At 36.1% G+C, this 24,067-nt stretch overlaps 1 protein-coding gene across 1 annotated transcript in view; it reads left to right on the plus strand.

The window, feature by feature from the left end:
* Positions 1-24,067, plus strand: part of LOC121380451 (protein apterous-like) — a 127,862-nt gene that overhangs the window by 99,002 nt on the left and 4,793 nt on the right. Inside the window, exon 6 of the mRNA XM_041509268.1 lies at positions 20,004-20,223. Within this exon, the coding sequence (XP_041365202.1) occupies positions 20,004-20,223 (220 nt within the window). The remainder of the gene's footprint in view (positions 1-20,003; positions 20,224-24,067) is intronic.

Raw genomic sequence — 24,067 nt, forward strand, 5'->3', positions numbered from 1 at the left:
TCAGTCATTGTATTTTTAGTCATAGTATTTGTTTTATGCAGTTCAAAGTAGTTACCATGTTTGATCTAATAATAGTTGTATATTTGAGTTATTTTGGTTTTTAAAACCGGCTCAGCCATACCGATTTACAGCTAGAGGCAGAGTTCAGTGAAATACTGAGCCGCACATTTATTGTTTTGTTTGTTAATAACTGATATGTTTAATACATTTTGTCTAACACGATTATTTGTAGAGCTGCAGGTTTTTTTTTACAGCTGTATCTTCTCTTCTTTTTTTATCAAAAAAGAAAAAATCTTGCATTAAAGTTGCTTTACTGTAGTAAAATAGATTTAAACCACATAGCTCACAGATAACAATTTTATTGTAAAGGTAACATTTAAGAGGCGACTTTTATATACATTCTTTTGTGATGTGTTTGTACTTTCACAGAAAAATATCCTTGCTTTTCTGGAGAGTTCTTCTTCTTCTTCTTCTTCTTCTTCTTCTTCTTCTTGTGAAAATGAATACAAGTAGATGGTTGATAAGATGAACACTGGCTGTGAACTGTGGCTGGTTTGTGCCATAGTCACTTGGCTAGCCGGGACGCTAACTAATGATGAATTTTTACAAAGGCTTGATGAATGAGTTAATTACACAATGTTGAGGTAATTGAATTAGCTGATTGTTTGACTGATTAAGTGTAGCAGTACGCATGGGAACTGTTGTGACCTTGTAATAGACGGCACATGTGAACATGTGGGACTTAATTATTGAGGGAAATGTGTCTCTTTCATCTATTATTCTACTTTGAAATTAGCTCAGCATGATGTTAAATTTCAGTGTTTTTCAGTAAAAACAAATGGTGAATAACCAAGGGCTCATGTTTGGCTGAAATGTTACTTTGTTGCGTATAATTACATAAAAAGAATTTTGATTGGATTTGCTTTCAGTGTTAAACATCTTTTTTGTAGGTTGAGGCAAGAGTAAATATGAACAGTGTTTTGCTTTAAACAGTATTTATTATCTTCAGCGTTTGCCACTGGCCTATCTGTGATATGTTTATTTACCAGACAGACAGACAGACAGACAGACAGACAGACGGGTAGCAAGGAAAAAAGATACTGACACTGAAATTTAAGAAAGAGAAAAAGAGTGGGAAAAACTGAAAGATGAGATAGTAAACAGTATGTAACTGAAAAAGTAAGTGAAAGAGATAGACAGAGAAAGGGACAGAGAGAGACAGAAAGACATTGAGACAGAGACACACAGAGAGAGACAGAGAAAGACATATACACATACACAGACACACTCAGAGAGACACAAAGAGAGACAGACGGACAGAGACACACAGAGAGAGACAGAGAAAGACATATACACATACACAGACACACTCAGAGAGACACAAAGAGAGACAGACGGACAGAGAGAGACACAGACAGAGAGAGACAGAGACAGAGAAAGACATATACACACACAGACACACTCAGAGAGACACACAGACAGAGAGAGACACACACACAGACAGAGAGACAGAGAGAGAGAGACAGAGAAAGACATATACACACATACAGACACACTCAGAGAGACACAAAGAGAGACAGACGAACAGAGAGAGACACACACAGAGAGACAGAGAGAGACACACACACACACACAGAGAGAGACACACGCACACACAGACAGAGAGAGAAACAGAGACAGACAGACAGAGAGACAGTGAGATATTTGTGATTATAAATGTTCAGATTTAGCACACTTAGGCATGGATGTTTGGTTGTGTATAGTGCAGTTATGAGGCTTTCACTGGTAATGGATGAATGTTTAATGAAAAGTTTCAAATATCCAGCTAACTGTCAGTGGGTTCAGCCTAAGCACTGGCATACATCTTACAAGAAACACCACTTTCCTTTTAGACTGACCCATAAAAAATGGTTGTAGTTAATTAAGAGATTGGATGAAAGCTTGCTAGCACAGGTAAAGTGTCATTACAGGCTTCCTCATTTACCAAGATCGCACGGCAAGTTAATGGGGTCGGTTCTTGTGTTATGGATTGTTGGTCACCATCGTCTGTTCGTTAATTAGCAGTCAATCTGATATTTCAATGAAACATGCTTCTTGCGTTAACATTCTTGTTTCGGTAATGCCAATTCCACGTCAGCTAACATCGGTAAGAGCTCTCTAACTCATTTCCAATATACAGCTGTCGCTTTTCATAAAATGGATGAAAATGAAGTTATGGTTTTTACGGAAATTGGAAAATGTTGAATTGAACCTGTTTAAAAGTGTAAGGGAGTCTTGAGGTCACATTGTCTTGTTATTGGAAATGGCGGAATCCTGTAATGGTAAAAAAAGTCCATTAATTTGAGGAGGAAGGGAATGAGTAAAGTAGTTTACTGCAAATTCTAAACAACCTTCAATTAAACACTGTTGAGCGGTGCAAGAGGTCTTGCCTGTGCTTGCAAGAAGTAACTTAAATCAAGCAATCAAGTGGTGCACTAATTTCCTATGTAAAGAACATGGGTCGGTGTTTGCTGCGAAGAGCTGTGTCGCCACTTACCACGAGGAAACCAATGTGGCATGGACAGGTTTTTACTCTTAGTCCACATTACGGCACCCAACTGAACACAGAAAAGCAGTTAGAACCTATTGACATTCAGCATCATTAATGGCTTTTAAGCCCGAAAATTCAGCCTTGTGTTTTGCACCTTAAGAGTGAGAGAGACGGGTATTGATCAGTGAAACAAAAGCTTCATTTACGTTAATTGCTGCCAGTCACTTAGAGAGGGAGGAGAACTAGCACTTTATATCAGTTAGATAGGGCAGGCTGGCCGTTGAGTTGGGTCATACAGTCGCAGTGAGGAGAATATTTCACACTGAATGCACTGGAAAGGCATATCTTAATTAGTGCAGTGTTACCAACCTTACGTCCTAGGTAGCCACGTACCGGATCATTCACTGTACAACTGGATATCTATGTTTTTGTGTTACTGGGTCTCGAAGTAGCACTGGGAGGCACTTGTTAAAAAAAATAACTGGCTTTCTCATCAGCTGGTCGTACTGTAAATTAGTTAATTAATGCTGTCAGTGAAGAACTGAGACTGACTGACTGACTGACTGACTGACCATCGGTGAAGAACGACAGTGACATTGTTAAGCTGTTTCACAAGATTTCTCATCGGTTAAAGACTACAACAATACACCTGTGAGTGTCATTTGATCACAGACTTGTGAGTATTTATAGTGGGTGTGGGCATGCTTCCATCAAAGAGCTGTGCATGCATGCCTGTCATGGACACAATCTCTATAACAGGCATATTTGTTCGAGTCCATATTTATAGTGTTGTTGTTAAACATTTATTCATGCTGGCATGTCGTTAAACATTCATTCTTAATATTTATTGATAGTAGTACTTTCAGTATTTATTTAATTATTTTAGTTCTTTCAGTATTTATTTATTTATTGTAGTTCCTTGAGTGTTTAAGGAATATGTATTTATAGTAGTTCCTTAAGTGGTTAAGATACATGTATTTATAGAAGTTCTTTTAGTGTTTAAGAAATATTTATTTTACAGTAGCTCTTTGGGTATTTATTTTATGGTAAACTGATAACTGGTAATAGTTGACCTGTATGTATTTACACTAGTTCCGTGAGTATTTATGGTAAACTGATAAATGGTAATAGTTGACCTGTATGTATTTACACTAGTTCCGTGAGTATTTATGGTAATATTGATGGTAATCCTGTGGGTTGGATTGTTGTCCTAGTGCTGTTTATTGATGGTAATCCCATACATATTTATAGCTGTCCTCTGAGTATTTTAGCAATATTAAATTTATTTAGTCTTGTGGCTATTTATGGTTAATATTTATAGTAGTTCTGTGAGTAGTTATAGTGGATACAAGTATTTTTTATAGTAATGTATATTTATAGTAGTCTCATATTTAAAGTCGTCCTCTGAGCATTTATAGTCATCCTGTAAATATAGTAGTCATATAATTAGAGTAATAATGTGAGTATTAGTATTCTGTGAGTTGTTATAGTGCTCATATACAGGGCTAGCTCTTCCACTCGCCAAACTCACCGTTGGTAAATTTTATTTTAATATGGTGAAAAATATTTGTGTATTAATTGATAATTTTGTTGGAGAATAGCTATAAGTTTTGCATTTTTGAGATAATTTCAGTGAAATGTTCTCATCACCCAGAACTAGTCCTGATATCATTATAATAATCCTGTGAGTTTTAGTGTTTATAGAATTATGTGAGTATTTATAGTAGTTATATAATAATCCCATGAGTACTAGTATTTAAAGAATTATGTGAGTATTATAGTAGTCATATACAAATAGTAATCTTGTGAGTACTAGTATTTTTTATAGAATTCTTTGAGGATTTATAAGGGCCATATATAATTATAGGAATCTTGTGAGTACTAGTATTACGTGGTATTTATTGCAACTATGTGACTTGACTGTGACTGTGGTATGTCTTGAATGTATCTACATTGTATACTAATAAAAACATTTCCAATCTTATGTGAAAGTTTCATATGGGTTTTAAAGAGAGAGAGAGAGAGAGAGAGAGAGAGAGAGAGAGAGAGAGAGAGAGAGAGAGAGAGAGAGAGAGAGAGAGAGAGAGAGAGAGAGAGAGAGAGAGATAGAGAATGAGAATGAGAATGAATATAAATGAGAGAATTTTAAAGAGCTATATAACCTAATTAATGGAAAAGTGTTTTTGTGTGAGTAGAAGTATAAGCCATGCCAGAGAGCGAGCGGTAGCAGCCGGGGAGTAGAGCAGGTAATTAGAGACAAGTGCCAGAGTGTGGCAAGTTGTTGGGATGTGATCACAACTAAAATTGCAAGTTAATGGCTTTATCCAAACACTTAGCTCGCAGATGCAATGTTTATGCTTCCATTCAGAGCTGGTGTACATGAGGAAACTCCAGCCAAACAAATACACATTAAAAGTAAATTGAGCCCCAGTATCATTGGTGGTATGTACACCAACCTACCTCACACTTCCCTACACTGGGAAACTATTTACTTAACTATGGAGATGGTATAGGATTTGCAATTTAACACTGGAGGTGAGGATATTGGTGGTTTGGAAAGGAAGTATTAGATGTATGTTATTCACACTTTGTGTTGTTTGTGTTAGTAAGATGTTACTTGCCAAGAGTATTTACAAAGCCAAGTGCATTACTAAATTGTTGGGGTGGTGGGGCTGAGGTATCTAGCTCAGTCGGTAGAACTCTTGCCTGAGGTTTTAGGGTCGTAAGATTGAATCCCCACAGCCGACCAGTTGGAATTTCAACCTGACATCCCAACCGGTGCTTCACAATTCAGGCTGTGGTATATACTGTCCTGTCTGTGAGAAAGTTCAATAACAGAAATGTTGCTGTTAATGGATTTGTGCAGCAGGTTCCTCTAAAGACTTTGTCACAATTATCAAATGGTTGACACCCAACAGCCAATGAGTCCTCTAGTGGTTTCATTAAATAAAATATACTTGAAGTTTTACTTTTACTAACTTGTTGAAAAAGGTGCTGCAGTATGCAAGTCCAATATTTGACAAGTTGTATATATATATATATATATATATATCTACTGATGATTTGTCTATTTTATATTTATATCTGTTCTGTGGCTTTTACAGAGACAGAACGTAGTCTATGTTAAAAGTGGGTGGCTGTGGACCCTGTCGATTATCTAACCTTTTATTACGCAGCCACCCACCCACTTTCGATCTACAGAAACATAGAACATGTTCTATATTTTGACAGCACCAAAATAATGAATAAAGATAATATTCATATAAAAACATATTAATTTATTAAGTTTTAAACCCATACTACATGTATCTCAAATAACATTTTATTGGGGGTAAAAGTGCAGTGTAAATTAAAATTAAAATTCTTTACAAATTAAAATCAAACTGCATAGGTTAATTAACTTCTTCTTTTTTTGATACAGGTTTTAAGGCAATTGATGGAACATCCAACATACCGGTAATCTGAATGACAAAACTGTAATAGATGATCAGAACCCGTAACAAAGCAGAATTGAAAGGGAAAATAGTGGATGCTTATAGTGCCTTGTCTATAGAAGAACAGCCACTCCCGAGGAAATCATTTACTGGGGATTTCATCCCTCTTGCATCCTCACAAAATTTATTCCATCCCTCTTGCACCGGCCTCGGTGACGTCGTGGTTAGGCCATCGGTCTACAGGCTGGTAGGTAATGGGTTCGGATCCCAGTCGAGGCATGGGATTTTTAATCCAGATACTGACTCCAAACCCTGAGTGAATGCTCCGCAAGGCTCAATGGGTAGGTGTAAACCACTTGCACCGACCAGTGATCCATAACTGGTTCAACCAAGGCCATGGTTTGTGCTATCCTGCCTGTGGGAAGCGCAAATAAAAGATCCCTTGCTGCTAATCGGAAAGAGTAGCCCATTCCTCTCAAAATCTGTGTGGTCCTTAACCATATGTCTGATGCCATATAATCGTAAATAAAATGTGTTGAGTGCGTCGTTAAATTAAACATTTCTTTTCCATCCCTGTTGCATCGCCACAAAGAGGACTGCCACTCCTAGACTAGTTTACTAAAGCACGTGCAGTTCTACCTTTAGTCTCTTTGTACTGCAATATATTTTAGTTTAGGGACAATGCAAGTCAAGCAGCATACATTAGCTGTTCTAGCATTTTATTTTGAACCCTGTATTAAAATGAGATTTAATATGTATAATGTAAAGAAACATTTTTATTTATACTGGATTTCTTTTTCAATTTCTGTTGACGCAAACAGACTATATAGCCTACAGTGAGCACATGATTATTATTCAACAAAAAACATTCTAGTTTTGATTTTGGCTGTGCAGTTAAATTTCAATGTGATAATTGGAGGGCTAGTTGAATTTGAGAAGGGCCAGTAAGATTTTTCTTCAACTGGCCCTGCTGGCCGACCATGGTTTTTATGTTAATTTTTAACCCTGTCAGTGTTGTGGAGAAAGCGTCTCAGTGACTGTGACATCAAGCCTTACACTGAACACAAACACAGAGCTTTGTGTGCTTGGCACAACATCATCATGATCAAGTGATTAGTCTATTTCTGACTTGGGCACACATTCACTTTTTATATGCTCATGTTCACTGATCACTGATAAACACAAACTCGTCTCATAAACTGTTTTACTTGTGGCTTCCATTTTTTTATTTTTTTATTAACTCTGAATATACATTGTCCATGATGGAATCTCATTTAAATTCCATCCCCTACCCCATTCCATATGTTGCCTATATGACTGGTGTGTTAAATTCTATAATTTGTCAAGTATAACCATACTTCAATCTGGGCATTATATTTATCTTAAAATATATGTCGATACTTAATATTCCAAAATTACACAATGTGCCATTGTGTTTTAACCACTCATTTTACTTCATACTTCGTACTGTAAGCCCCTGCTGTGTGCTGTAACCTCACCGTGGTGCAGGGGGGTAACATTCTCTTTGAGAATGGCCAATACAGCACAAAATTGAAGTTTTGAGTAAGATTCAGTATTCGTAAGATTCTGTGATATTTGTGTTTTTGTACAGTTCTTTACACTGTTTTTGTTTAAGTCTTGAATTTTTATATTGATGTTGATCATCACTTTATTTATTTGCATTACCATAGTTTGACACCCAATAGCCGATGTATTTTTCGTGCTGGGGTGTCGTTAAACATTCATTCATTCATTCATTCATTCGTACTGTAAGATATTGACAATTCTAGTAACTCTTTCAGTATTGAAATTGTAGTACCCCCCCCCCCCCCCCCCCCCCCCCCCACACACCTCCCTTTAGAGTTGGTTACTAATACAGATTGTGGCTATATACAGTGTATTTGTACTTAAGTATAATGGTGCAGAAACACATCTATTCCCCAGTGTTTGTTGTGTTTGTCCGAGCTGGCTTATTTTACCCATTATTAGAAATTATCTTCAACTTCATTATAAAGTTTCTAACCAAATAGTGTATGTTTAGCATTCCGCTGGGAGTTCACCCTCAATATTTACATAGGAAATTGTCAAATAATTGGCTGTGCAGGAGAAACACTGAGTGTGTTTGGCCTCCTCTGACAGATGAGCCTAGCCAGATGCTTTAATTTGGACTCCTCTACTTGATATTCGGGCACACTCCCCATTAGACAGGCTATTGGCTTTCCACTCATTTGTCCAGTAGTTTCCACACAGAAAATACAATCGTGCATTCTTCAGTGTTCCACATACCGTAATAGTATAACTTATGGTAGAATAAGATGCAGCTTAAGTGATAATCAGAAGTATATGAAGCTATTATGACAGGATTCACTGTATTACTTGACACCAGTGATCACAAAGACTGGTAAGTACTGGGTTCGCATCCCAGTACCAGCTCCCACTCAGAATGAGTTTAACAGCTCAATAGGTAGATGTAAGGTCACATTACACCGACTTCTCTCTCACTAATAACAAACCAACCTTCCTAGACACACAGCCCATGCAGATAGTGTGTTTGAACTTTAATTGGATATAAGCATGAACCTAAGTATAAATAAAATCAGTGTTTTACTTGACTGTGTTACAAACCCTGTGGGTGCCAGTGTTACAGACCCTGTGGGTGCCAGTGTTACAGACCCTGTGGGAGCCAGTGTTACAGACCCTGTGGGTGCCAGTGTTACAGACCCTGTGGGAGCCAGATGTAGGATGGGAAATATAGGGAATTCAGGTTTTTTAAAATACCTTTGTTTTAAGGCTTATAGATACTGAGTTCTCGTCCCAGTACCGACTCCGTCTCTAAGTAAGTTTTAATGGCTCAGTGAGAATGTGTAAGGCCACAACACTAACAGTAACAACTAACCGTTAACCCACCATTCTGGACTGACATATACCTCAATGTCTGACAGTTCCAGGACCGTATACGTTAACATGTTAACATATAGAAGAACATTACTGTTTTTCATATTTCATCCTTGATACAATATTTTAAAATTCTGTTTCAGTTTACCATGTCCAAACATTGCTGGCTATAATAAATCTAGTTATTAGTCTGATTCACTTTGTCTTTGTGCTTATTCTTATAACACATTGTCAGAGTTGATACTCATAAGCCTGTGTCTTGTAACAAATACATGTATTAAAACAAAAACAATGTGTTCATCAAAAACAGAAAAGACTGAAGTTTTAAGAAAATAATAGCAATTCAACCTTAATAAAATTGGTTCATTAAAATGCTTACAGTAGATATGCTATAATCAGTAAAAATAACATGGATTAGGAACGTTACATGAATCATTTTTTTTAAAGATCTCTTAATCGATGTTTGCTGAATCCAGTTTCCTCAAATATTTGCTTTTCATAATGAATATTTGATTAAAATAAAAAGGAAATTTTATCTCTGTTCTCTGCAGTATTTATAAAGGATGAAAATTAAATGGGGATAAATGTGAGTGTAAAATGGATTTTGTAAATTACAGATGTAAAAAGACTATTTAATATGGCATAGTTCTGTATTATATAATCCTTAAGTAACTAATTTTGCAAGATCCCTGTCCCGAGTCAGACCCCCGATCCTATCGGAGGCAGGACTCAGGATAGGCATGTTCGAAACCCTAGTGGTATATGGACACGTTAAACCAGTTACTAAGCTAAGCAAGATTTTATGTTGGGTTTTTTTCTTTTTTTAACCAATATTTTCTTTTAATCTCCCCATCTTCCAGTAACAAATATACTTTGTTTGAATATTATTTAGATATCATAAATATACTAATAGTATTTCTAACTATAAAGCCACACCCATGTTTATTTGTTTAATTGTTATTGTTAAACACCATTCCCTGTTACAGCAGTCTATCCCAGGTGGTAAACAAGGCGGAGTAGGTGGGGGAGAAAAGCTGGGATAAAGCTATGTATATGGAGTAGGTGGGGGAGAAAAGCTGGGATAAAGCTATGTATATGGAGTAGATGGGGAGAAAAGCTGGGATAAAGCTATGTATATGGAGTAGATGGGGAGAAAAGCTGGGATAAAGCTATGTATATGGAGTAGATGGGGGAGAAAAGCTGGGATAAAGCTATGTATATGGAGTAGGTGGAGGAGAAAAGCTGGGATAAAGATATGTATATGGAGTAGGTGGGGGAGAAAAGCTGGGATAAAGATATGTATATGGAGTAGGTGGGGGAGAAAAGCTGGGATAAAGATATGTATATGGAGTAGGTGGGGAGAAAAGCCGGGATAGAGCTATGTATATGGAGTAGATGGGGAGAAAAGCCAGGATAGAGCTATGTATATGGAGTAGGTTGGGAGAAAAGCCGGGATAGAGCTATGTATGTGGAGTAGGTGGGGGAGAAAAGCCGGGATAAAGCTATGTATATGGAGTAGATGGGGAGAAAGCTGGGATAAAGCTATGTATATGGAGTAGATGGGGGAGAAAAGCTGGGATAAAGCTATGTATATGGAGTAGGTGGGGAGAAAAGCCGGGATAAAGCTATGTATATGGAGTAGGTGGGGAGAAAAGCCGGGATAAAGCTATGTATATGGAGTAGGTGGGGAGAAAAGCCGGGATAAAGCTATGTATATGGAGTAGGTGGGGAGAAAAGCTGGGATAAAGCTATGTATATGGAGTAGGTGGGGAGAAAAGCCGGGATAAAGCTATGTATATGGAGTAGATGGGGAGAAAAGCCGGGATAAAGCTATATATGGAGTAGGTTGTGGAGAAAAGCTGGGATAAAGCTATGTATATGGAGTAGGTGGGGAGAAAAGCCGGGATAAAGCTATGTATATGGAGTAGGTGGGGAGAAAAGCTTGGATAAAGCTATGTATATGGAGTAGTAGGTGGGGAGAAAAGCCAGGATAAACCTTTATATATGGAGTAGGTGGTTCACATATGTAGGATTATAAATGCAATACACATACAGCAATAGGTGTTCTAAGTGAAGAGTTAAAGTCTGTTTTGTTTAACGACACCACTGGAGCACATTGGTTTATTAATCATCGGTTATTGGATGTCAACAATTTGGTAATTTTGACATATAGTCCAAGAGAGGAATCCCACTACATTTTTCCATTAGTAGCAAGGGATCTTTTATATGCACCATCTCGCAGACAGGATAACACATACCACAACCTTTTGATATACCAGCAGTGGTGCATTGGATACAGACACAGATTCAGGCGGGGGCCTAAGGGGTCTACCCCCCCCCCCCTATTATTTTTGGTCAATATATATTACAGATTGTAAACTGACTGGAGTGTGTTCTGTATTGTGATTGGTTAATTACATTGGTTAATTACATTGAGTGCTCTGCAGGGCTCAATGGGTAGGTGTAAACCACTTGCACCGACCAGTGATCCATAACTGGTTCAACAAAGGCCATGGTTTGTGCTATCCTGCCTGTGGGAAGTGCAAATAAAAGATCCCTTGCTGCTAATCGGAAGAGTAGCCCATGTAGTGGCGACAGCGGGTTTCCTCTCAAAATCTGTGTGGTCCTTAACCATATGTCTGATGCCATATAACCGTAAATAAAATGTGTTGAGTGCGTCGTTAAATAAAACATTTCTTTCTTTCTTTTTTCAAGAAATGCCAAATATACAGTTAGTTCTGTAGAAAAACAATGGACATAACCATATGGAATTTTTAGATTTGCGAGTGTTATTGTCAATTTGATACCCGCAAATGTTTCATTTTTTACCTCAGGCTAACGCCTTCAGTCAAAAATGACATTTGCAGGATCAAATAGACAATAACATCTGCAAATCTAAAAACTCCATACGGTTATCTCCTAAATACACCAAACAATGCCAACTTATCCCGTCCACCTGCCAAGGACCTTTAAATTCTATTTTCAAAAATAACAATGGGTTTTGGCCAGTATTAAAAAATCCTAAATCTACACGTGGGATAGACCGAGAAATAGCTCAATGGGTCCACTGATGGGGATCGATCCCAAATATGTGTGCTCTAGTGATTTTATTAAACAAAACTTTAACCTTTTCCAAACGAAACTAGCATGGGAAGCTATTTTTGTCAACTTTTGGCGTGTGTATGCGATTTCAATTGCTACATGGAGCAATCCAAAACATTGTGTTTATATTTAGATGCCCTATCCATATCCAGAAATATGTGAACATGAAAACAATAGTTAGCTATTTTTGCCATCTCAGTATCCGTGTATATGTGAACACAGCTTAAGTCTGATGATACATAGGCTGTTTGCAGTGACCAGTCAAGAGTTGTTTAGTGGCCAGATTTATTTCCGTAATGCCAGTAAATATAAATTACTACTTTCATTTTAACATAAAAGTGACATATTAATTATTAGTTACTTAATACTGTCAGGGTTTTAATGAAAATATTAATTCTTTTAATTAAATTTTATTACTGGAAACAGTAATATTAGATAACAAAATATTACGATTCGAACTGAGTGCATAATTTGGAACGTGATGAAACACTAAAAAATGTAATGATAAATGTTAACATCACCTATTTTAATCACACTTATCCCCTTTTCTCCTGCAATGAGAAAAGCCACTTCTACTTTTTCAGTTCGAGATTAGGGCTTGGAGAAAACCACCAATGTTTTGTTGTTGTTGTTTTGTGTTAATGACATACCATTTCACTTTTTTTAAATTTCCAATTTGTTATCTTGGTGCAATAAGACAGCAAGCTAGCTGTGAGCCTTCCCTCCCTCCCCCCCCCCCCCCCCTTCCCCCATCTCTCTTCCGTCATTAATTTCATGTATCTCTAAGAATTCTTTGGTTAATGTGAAGAATGCTATAAGAACACTTTTAGGAATGTATTTGCTTCTGTTATATTTCCACATTCCATTTGCATGTCATTTATAGGTCTTCTCACTAGAGTTTAAAGCGAATAATTAACGAGACATCGTTACAAAATGATATGTTAGAGAATTGGTCAGTAGTTACTTTAGGTACAGAATACAGCTATACTACAGTTGTTCTGGCATGTAACAGAATCATTGGAATTGGTATCATAAACACATGATATTTAGATGAGATGGACAGGAATATTTGTAAGTACATTAGTTGTTGGAGGTAGTCAATTATTCATGGAATTTAAAGGTGTTTGTTAAATAATGATGTTTTAAATAAAACATGCTTCACTGACCAGAAATCTGCAAATGGACCAAGTTTTTATTGCATGAATACAACTGTGGCATAACACGGTATAGGGCAGTAGCAAGGTGTTATGCTATGATACAGGGGAAGTACATTTGTATACACAATAAAGGTATAATTAATCCTTTTAGAGCCATTATTTTTATGATACAGGGATCATTATGTTTCATATTGCCAGAGGATGTATACTTGTATAGTGCATGGATACGTTATGTGCTTCACGTAGTAACCAGTACATTAACTGCTCAAAGATACAGCTATATACTTACACACAAAGGTAACGCAGCCCTTCCTTACCTATTAATTCTTATATTGGGGGATTAAAGTTTGTTTTGTTTATCAACACCACTGGAGCACTTTGATTTATTAATCATTGGCTATTGTATGTCAAACACTTGATTAATTTTGATATATATAGTCTAAGAGAGGAAACCCGCTGCATTTGTCTATTAGTAGCAAAGGATCTTTTATATGTACCATCCCACAGACAGGATAGCACATACCATGGCATTTGATATGCCAGTCATGGTGCACTGGCTGGAATGAGAAATAATCCAATGGACCAACTTCACCGGGTGATTATACTTTTTTTTAGCAACATCCTACTTTTTAAGAAAATTTTACCATCCAGTACACAAAATAAACTGAGTTTGTGCCAAATTTCAATATTCTTCATTGCATTCTTTTTTCAATATTCAACTTTAATAAGTGGGATGGGTTTTTTTCTTTTCTTTCTTTCTTTCTTTTCTTTCTTTCATTTCTTTCATTTCTTTCTTCTTTTCTTTCTTTCTTTTTTTTTTTTTTTTTTTTTTTCCACAATGGCCCATTATCTATTAGAAGCAGTGAAAATATGTGAAGTTAGTACAAATAATTTGTGTTCTTGTCTTTTATTATACATGTACATCATATGAAATTCATGAACATACACTTTGGCAAGGTGATAAATGTATTTCCATTTCACCGATAAGTCAATGTTGCTGTAATCACTCCACTAGGATGTTTTAGATACTTTAACTGGTCAGCTCGGTTCTGGACATAAAACATTACACTAACTGATCATTCTGTGGCTCCTGCTCCCCATGTGGCTATCAAAAGTCTGTTTGATCAAATGTGTAGGTCAGTTTAACTGGCAGAGATGTAATAACAGCTATTTGCATATCCACAAAAGTTATTAACAGTTTTTATTGTCAGTGCAACATTTTACATTGTCATATGATAGAACGTTTGAATAACACATAGGCATTTCTTCTGGAAATCACTTTATTTTTTTTATTGCTGGGTGGTTTTAGCTTATAGCCAATAAATAAGTACATTCGATTAGTTACCTATAGTTAAACTTGTTAATCCATCATCCAAAGGAGTATTAAAAAACTGGCCTTTAAAGACAGTTAATTGCTTACCGTAATTTAGGTCACTTTATATCATGTTAGATACATTGGGAAAATACGAAGGTGACCTCTTCAAAAAGGTGGCTGCTTAATACAAGGTCACATTATATCACATTAAATGACCTGTTCAGAAATGTGCCTACTTAATATAAGTTTGCTTGTGTCATGTTGGATTAAGAACAAAATAAGATGGCTCTTAACACAGTGACTGCTTAATACAAGGTCACATTATATCACATTAAATGACCTGTTAAGAATGGGGCTACAAAATAATATGGCCTCTTAAAACAGTGACTGCTTAATTCAGGTTACTTCATACCATGTTAGATAAATTAGAACAAAATTAAGATGGCCTGTTACATAAAGTGACTTATGTTAGATTGATGAGAGACAAAATAAGATGGCCTCTTAATACAGATCAGTTAGATGAATTAATGTGCATGTATCACAATGTTTTTTTTCAGTAAAAAGCCAAAGTTTCTGAGTTTAATACACAGCCACATATTTGAAGTTTCAAAAATTTGATGGTTTATGTTTTATGGCATACTTCTATAGGGTATAGTAACATGTGAGCACAAGTGTATGGCTTTGATTTGAATGTTTGATGAAGATAGCATCTAGACGAGATAACTGACTGCAGGTAGATACAAGTTCTCTTCACCTGACACTAATCACTCGTTAGAGCACGCTGACTCTTAATTTAAACATCTGTTAGCTGCCTCCAGCTCATTCATCCAGCACTGTACACAGTGTCACTATCTAAACTATCTCACTACTATACACAGTGTCACTATTGAAACTATCTCACTACTGCAGGTAGATACAAGTTCTCTTCACCTGACACTAATCACTCGTTAGAGCACGCTGACTCTTAATTTAAACATCTGTTAGCTGCCTCCAGCTCATTCATCCATTACTGTACACATTGTCACTATCTAAACTATCTCACTACTGTACACAGTATCACTATCTAAACTATCTCAGTACTGTACAGTGTCACTATCTAAACTATCTCACTACTGTACACAGTATCACTATCTAAACTATCTCACTACTGCACAGTGTCACTATCGAAACTATCTCACTACTGTACACAGTGTCACTATCTAAACTATCTCACTACTGTACACAGTGTCACTATCGAAACTATCTCACTACTGTACACAGTGTCACTATCGAAACTATCTCACTACTGTATACAGTATCACTATCTAAACTATCTCAGTACTGTACACAGTATCACTATCTAAACTGTCTCAGTACTGTACACATTGTCACTATCTAAACTATCTCACTACTGTACACAGTATCACTATCGAAACTATCTCACTACTGTACAGTGTCACTATTGAAACTATCTCACTACTGTACACAGTATCACTATCTAAACTATCTCAGTACTGTACACAGTGTCACTATCGAAACTATCTCACTACTGTACAGTGTCACTATCGAAACTATCTCACTACTGTACACAATGTCACTATCTAAACTATTTCAGTACTGTACTCAGTGTCACTATCTAAAAGTATCTCACTACTGTACACAGTGTCACTATCTAAACTATCTCACTACTGTACAGTGTCACTATTTACACTATTTAACAACTGTACACAGTATCATTATCTAAACTATCTCAGTACTGTACACAGTATCACTATTTAAACTATTTCACAACTGTACACAGTATCACTATCTAAACTATCTCAGTACTGTACACGGTATCACTATGTTGTTTTTTAGATACAGTATGCAAAAACTATTTTCATCCATACATCCATACAGTAATACACCTTGTTTAAAATCATTGTGCAAGATTGTTAGCTATGAATATGTGTTTAATTGAATAACACATAGCACCTTGCGTTTTCACTCCATGGGGTCTTTAGTCCACAGCTTACTTTACTAAACAATTAATGTTGTGGTAGCTTTCTCCTGGCTGACTTGATTTGGCAGTTTCCCTGTAACAGTGTGTTGAGACCTTGGCACTGTTTGATGACTTTACCTGTTTCCACTAATTGCTCCTTCACTCGTACCCCCAGGTGAAGGCTTTGGGTGGCAAACCGGGTTCTAATTGTCCATTAATAGCCAGTAATGATTGTTGTGTAATCACGGACATTGTTACAGTGACAGCAGTCACTTAGGTTGCTCATAGCTTCATATCACAACAGTGGTGTATGCTGATTGAAGGTAAGTGGTCGGCAGCTCTTGACATGGGAGTCTTGCCTTCTCTAGACATTATGGGACAAATTTACGAAGTCTGTTTCTCTTAAACTGAGGTGTTTCAGCATTGTAAATATAGGTACATGTAGATACAAGTGTGTACGTCAAAAACAGGCTTTGTAAATTCGACTTTATAAACTAGTTTTGCTAATGCACAGTCTTTCTTTTATTAGTAAATATGAAATATTTTGTGTACATTTTATTATTGTAAGAAGTAAAATTCATTATTATGGTTTAACATAATCAGAAAAATCTGTACAAAGTGTGTATGCACAAACCCCTTACCTCATATACACCTTTAATACGTTTAATCATTATACCCTCCTCTGCCCATGTATTGGTGTACATCAGTCTTCCATACTGAGAAGTACATCAGTCTTCCATACTGAGAAGTACAACAGTCTTCCATACTGAGAAGTACATCAGTCTTCCATACTGAGAAGTACAGCAGTCTTCCATACTGAGAAGTACATCAGTCTTCCATACTGAGAAGTACAGCAGTCTTCCATACTGAGAAGTACATCAGTCTTCCATACTGAGAAGTACATCAGTCTTCCATACTGAGAAGTACATCAGTCTTCCATACTGAGAAGTACATCAGATACATTGTATATTAGGAGCTAGGATTGATTACATTTTACACCAATACAAAAATAATAATTTTGGTGTACAGGGATTTATGCAGGCGTTCTGTGGGTCCGAATATACGGTAGGCCCATTCCCAAAAGAAAGTGGCACTGAACATTCCCAATTTGTATGTTAAACATTCCCCATATACATAATTTAATTATGTCTATTCTAATAACTTAATTTAACTGTGGTGTACTGCATCATTCAATGACCTGAAAAATTTCCCAGGTATCATTTACTCATGCTAATTTTCCCAATCCCTTTAGACCGGATCCTGGAAATAAAATCCTGGCTAAAGCCCTGGTGTTTGTTAGGGAACACCCATACACTGTTCATACATACTTGCCAAACCATCCTTCCCAAACCATCCTTCCCAAACCATCCTTCCCCCTCTGGACAAATGTATTTATGGAATGCCCTTAACAAAAGGTTTTATTAAACTAGTGTATAAAAAATTATAGTTCTTCATAACACTTAATTTATGCGGAATTACAAAAGTTCTGTTTCTGTTTTATGATTATGACTGTAAACAAGAACACTCATCATTTCACTCTGCAACGCAACATAACACGGCCTACAATAGAGGAGTGTTAATTATTAAAATGTCATTGTTAAAATGATAAAACTATTATTTCCTATTCGAATGGCAGTTAGAAATTGTAATAATGTTAGAAGCAATTATTTCATTGGCTAATGGGTTTGGTACCTCGTATTACTATTATTCACCTTCATCTGACACCTGTCTCATACAGAAATAACTATTAAAACTAGACTGATTGTAGTTGCCCAGTCTTATCAGTTTATATCTCTTTGTCTAATCAAGCAGGGGGCGAAACTGGCTGACATTCGGTCCAACAAAATACAAGTTCTTCTGGACTGAATCAAAACCTGCAGGGCCAAACATATTTGACTCAAACATAAATGTAAAATAATTGCTGGACCAACAGGACAGCAGACAAAAGCAATCTGGCCCACAGTGATGTTGATCAACAAAAACTGGTAGGGACAGTAAGTTTTCGACCCCTGTCAAGTATCCTGTCTAAAGCAGCATATTCTCACATGAATCACAAGTACAATAGACTGTAGGATAATATTAATAATTATCACACATTGAATTTGGGGATTTTTATTTGTTTAGGATTCTGCTGGAATAATAAAAATATAGCTTTCACTAGATTGCTGTTTCTTCTTACTTTATTTGTCTTACTTATTTCATGGATTCAGGATCACCACTGGTTTTATTTCACAAGACAGCTGACAGGATTGCTGTCATGAAACACTTGCAGTGTTTTTTTTGTCTTAAAGAATTTTTGAGTATGACACTATGGAATTGGGTATGAGGTATGAGGGACCTCCTCCAAAAACAAAATGGGTTAAGTTTAGGCTTAGGGTTAAGAAAATCATACAGTATTGATAAGAGTAATTAATTTTATCAAACGGTTAACTTAAAAAATAAAATCTGCAAAAAAATGTGGGTATGGCACCATACCCATCTTACCCTCTGGCAGAAACCCTGACTTGCTAGCTGGCCTAGTTCACAAAGCTCAACATCACATTGTCTTTGCAAGTCTTTTTGCATTTCACTACAAGGTCGCAAAGTGACAAGAGTTTAGTGAATTAGGAGGCCCCTGGTTTTTGTCTTAACTTGGTAATAAAATTATGAACTATGAGCTATACAGGCTAGTTTAAATCTATTTTACTGTATACTTTATATTCCCAATAATGAGTAAAAAGTGTTATTCATAGTTTTGCTTTCACATAAATGCTGCAAACTGTCTCATGACATATCAAAGCTGAATGTTCCTGACTTTATTCGAAAACAAGGATGACATAGTTATTTATATGTGAAATCATTAATCATAGTGCAAATGGGGGAAATCACACAAATTGCATTACTATTCAAGGGAGTTAACTCGCAGTCATCTTTCCTTTTAGCCAAAAAGCAGTTTTAATGCAGGATTTTGTATAATTTTTATAAACTTGAAATAACCTTTACTGGAAATGAAACATACTTAATGCCGTCTTCTGCTAGCGATTTAACTACAATTTAGTACAACATGTTTTGTCTGGTTTTAACTTAACTTTATTTTAAAGTTAACCTCTAACATTACATGTAAATGAATGTGATAGGGTGTGACTATGGGTGCTCAAGTCACAACCTAACAGAGTGATCCATGTGATGTGTTGTCTTTGGGATTGCACTTACACCATGACCTGTGTTGCTACTCAGAATTGTCCATGTTCTATCTTATCATTATGATACACAATGTTCTATGCTGCTTCTCAAAGAGTCGTTCATTTTCTGACTTGTCTTTGGGATGCTGTATATATAATGTCCTGTGTTGCTACTCAAAGAGTCATCCATGTGCTGTGTTATCCTATGGATGCTGCATATACAGCATTCTGTGTTGTACACTTCCCCGAATTGCTATTCAACGAATCATCCATGTGCTAGCAGCAGGTTCATGCTCTGTCTTGGCAAGTATGTCACAACTGGCCTCTAGTGGAAGTGGTGTATGTATTACCCAAGTCGGTCTGTTGTGTATGGCTAACAATAGTAATAAATATATTAGGGTGAACCTGCCAAATGTTTAAACAAAAAAAATCATATTATGTATTTTCAGGCCCAATGCAGATTTCCCAAGAAGCCACTGGCTTGGCGAACCGCCAGGAGTGTTCAGGGTGTCAGAAGAAGATCACGGAGCGGTTCCTCCTGAAGGCGTTGGACCAGTACTGGCATGAGGACTGCCTCAAGTGCTCATGCTGCGACTGCCGGCTCGGGGAGGTGGGCTCCACACTCTTCACAAAGGCCAACTTGTTACTCTGTAGAAGAGATTACCTTCGGTAAGATTTGCTTGTCATGTTCTAGAAATGCAACCCCATCACAGACATAATAGGTGTACAAAGTTTAGGGGCCAAGAAGACACAATTTCTACAAGATAAACAACTTCTGGATATTTACGGAATTTCAGATTTTAAAGGAACTGACCATGATGTGTGTTGATCTATTGATCAGCAATACACCAAGAGGGAATATAATAAGTGAGCAATAGACTCCATTACCTGTACATACATGACCATTATGAATCTGCCATTAACATATTGAATAGCATATCTATGCACAAGACTGATTGAAAAACCAAGTTATGAGATCATCAGGGCCTTTGACCTACAGAGGACAAGTGGTCTTGACCATGATATGTGGTTCCAACTTTCTGTAGGAGGATTGTCACTTTTATGCTTTGGCACTAATTTATTTTTTACATCTTCCATAAACAAAGGGATATCTGAATGTGCACATCATTATGCATAGAATAATATTTCCAGGGAACATTCTGTTTTCAAAATCTTGATAAGCAATATTTCTACTCAATTGAAAATTGATTAGCAATCACTGTTTCATGTTTTTAAATTGAGTAGTGATCTCTGAAACTTGTATAGTGAAATGCAACACAATACTGAACAAAATGTTCCCTGATTAAATGCAAGAAATTGTTTGACAGAAATATTGTACAAATTGTTTACAGGGGGAAAAAAATAGACTTATTTTTGTCCTTGTTCCTTGATAAACAGCTCACAATAACCTTTTAAAACCAGCTAAATTTTCCACATTTTTTGTTCTTGTCTTTACGAAGTAAACAGTCGAGATATATGTCTTACTTTTCTGTTGACCGAGACAGCAGCAGCAACAACAGAGTAAGTCTTTGCATTCAAGTTTAACGGTGAGGTTTTATGTTTAAGCTCAACGACGGTCACTTTTTGGACCCTTGTTTTCGATTCATACACAATAAATAAAACATATCCAATTGTAATTTATTTTATATGACAAAAGGTACTTTTTATTTATTTCATCTTTTAAAACTTAAAATTAATATTTTGCCCAGATTTATGGAAAAAAACAAACAAATACTGACCTGTAAACAATGTTGTTATTTAAGGATTGTCTGTTATTTTTTTTACATTCATCAGGGTATGAACAAAAAGAAGTCATCCGTAAACTGTAATCGGTGAAGTTTGCAGATGATTTGTTTTGTTCATACCCAGATGAACGTAAAAGAAATAACAGACAATACTTATAATTAAATTTGAATCATACAGATTAATAACAACTCTAAAATGTCATACTTTATTTAGAATTATTTTTTATCCATAAACAATATAACGCTCAACAAGACAACTTGCCCATATAAAATGATGTTCCCTGATGACGTAATTTTCATCTTCATCAAAAAATAAACAAACTTCCATGACGAATGGGATGATGTTACGTTGTAATGAATGTAACAGAAATTTAAGTATAGAAATTTGACATGTCAAGGTTAGTAGATCAGTTTTTATTTTAATATGGCGAAGCATTGTATAATATAGCTAATTTTAAATTTGAATGACGTTAGTATTCCAATGATGTCACTTTGCATCTCCTTACAATAACCATAAACTGGGTACATGACGTTTTTGGGTTAAGAATGCTGAAAAAAGTCTAATGCAAAATTGTTATTGAAATTGTTTTGTTTGAACATTACTATTGCACCTGAATATGTTTGAAAAAAATCTTGTGATTAAAACATTATACATTTTATGAAATATGGATTTCAAGTGAAATTACGGTAAGATATGCTATATTTATTGTGTACGAAGCCAAAACAAGGGTGTGAAAAGTGACTGTTGTCGACCTTAGAACAGCTTCTCACAAACTGTATGTCCTGAAACTTGGTTTATAGTTGCACGTGTGGGTGTTCATCACAGTGCTCTAAAACTTTCTGTGGCAGGCAAGACGTTTAATTCCTCAGAATTCTTGTCTCTCTTCCAGGAGTTTAGGAAAGTTTTTTTGTTGGAAGTTTTACCTCTAATTCTCTTTGCTGTAAAAAAAAACCCCAAAAAGTGGACATTTGAGCAAAATAACAAATTAATAAAATCAAATAGTGAAACTAGATTATTCAAACTCATTTAGATTTACATAATCCCCTATTTTATGTGGCTTTCTTTTCTTCTCTCCTTTTTGTTTTTCTTTTTTGTTTTGTTTTTCTTCTTTTTTCACATATTGTAAAGGACTGGTCACAGTTTTTGTCATGACAAATTATACATCGTTGTGTACTTCGTGCAAAATACTTATTACTTTGCACCTATTGTGATTGGTAGTGACACAAGTCTGACAGGTCTGTCGTGGTAAAGTGGCCAGTTTAATAGTGCTGTTATTAGGATGTCACCCGTGTGCGGCACTGACAGGTGATGGGCCTCACTGCAAATTCAAAGTGACAAATATTCCACTTCCGGCAAGTGATATAATCACAATGGCAAGTGGCTATATTTCCTGAGAGGATATGTTTGAGTTTGAATGTCGGTGTCCATAAAGTGATGAGGACATGTTGTTTCAGGCAGACTTGTACACCTTGCTCACACAAAACACAACTGACGTTCACCAAATTATCTCTTGTTCAGCTATTGATTGAGACATGGTACTTTTTCAAATGAGATGCTAGTGTGGACTCGCTAAGAAAGATGGTCACATTAAATAGTATTTTTGTGTGTGTGTGTTTCACCTGTCTTTAAATAAAGAAAGTGAAATATAGATGGAGTAACAGTTTTGTACTTTTCTCTCTAGTCTGTTTTTCAAAACTTACAAATGCTAGGTCAACCAAATTTGAAAAACACACACACAGAAACAGACACATACACACATCATGTCACGTCACGTCACATCACATTACATCAAAGTAACAGTCATATGACAAAAAGTTTATGTATTTTGGGAATAAAACACCAGTCTGGTTATTATAACTATTTTAGGCCAATCAGAAATGATTCATAAAGTTAAACTAATGACCAGCCAAGTGAGTCCCAAAAACATGTTTTATAAAGTACTGTTTTGGATAATACAAGTTGTTGTGTACTAGATCAATGAAATACGGTGGAGTAGTAACTTGTAGTAGTTGAGTAGTCTCATAACTGGGTTACAGTTCACTAGATATGGTTACTTAGCAGGCTGGGTTACATATACAGTGAAACCTCTCAAAAACGAACCCTCTGTAAACTGAAGTTCTCTCAAAACCGGACATTTTCAAAAATCAGTACAGAACATAACCTCTCTAAATCAGATACCTCTTAAAACGAGGCATTTTACTTGGTCCCGAGGATGGCTGGTTTAGAGGGGTTTCACTGTATTAGTTGAGTAGTCTCATAACTGAGTTCACTAGATATGGTTACTTAGCAGGCTGGATTAAGATATGCTGTGACTAGGGTTTGTTAAATGCATGTACAATGTATATATTCTTCTCTTTCTTTCTTTAATTATGATTGCTAATTACTTTGTATAAAGTTTTGTACACTTTTACTACTCCCCAGCTTCGTGTGACTGTGAAACAACAGTACATATGTCGTTATGTATAGTAATTATATTATCTTCAATTAGTAGGCATTGCAAATACATTGTTAGCTGTGCATTGATATCCATTTAAATAGAGAATAATACATGAGTGGCCGTTAGATAATATTTATCTCACAACAGGTTGTTTTAAAATGTATCTAACGAGAATAATACATGAGTGGCCGTTAGATAATATTTATCTCACAACCGGTTGTTTTAAAATGTATCTAACGAGAATAATACATGAGTGGCCGTTAGATAATATTTATCTCACAACAGGTTGTTTTAAGATGTATCTAACGAGAATAATACATGAGTGGCCGT

Source organism: Gigantopelta aegis, chromosome 9, assembly GCF_016097555.1.
Source record: "Gigantopelta aegis isolate Gae_Host chromosome 9, Gae_host_genome, whole genome shotgun sequence".
NCBI classification, from domain to species: Eukaryota; Metazoa; Mollusca; class Gastropoda; order Neomphalida; family Peltospiridae; genus Gigantopelta; species Gigantopelta aegis.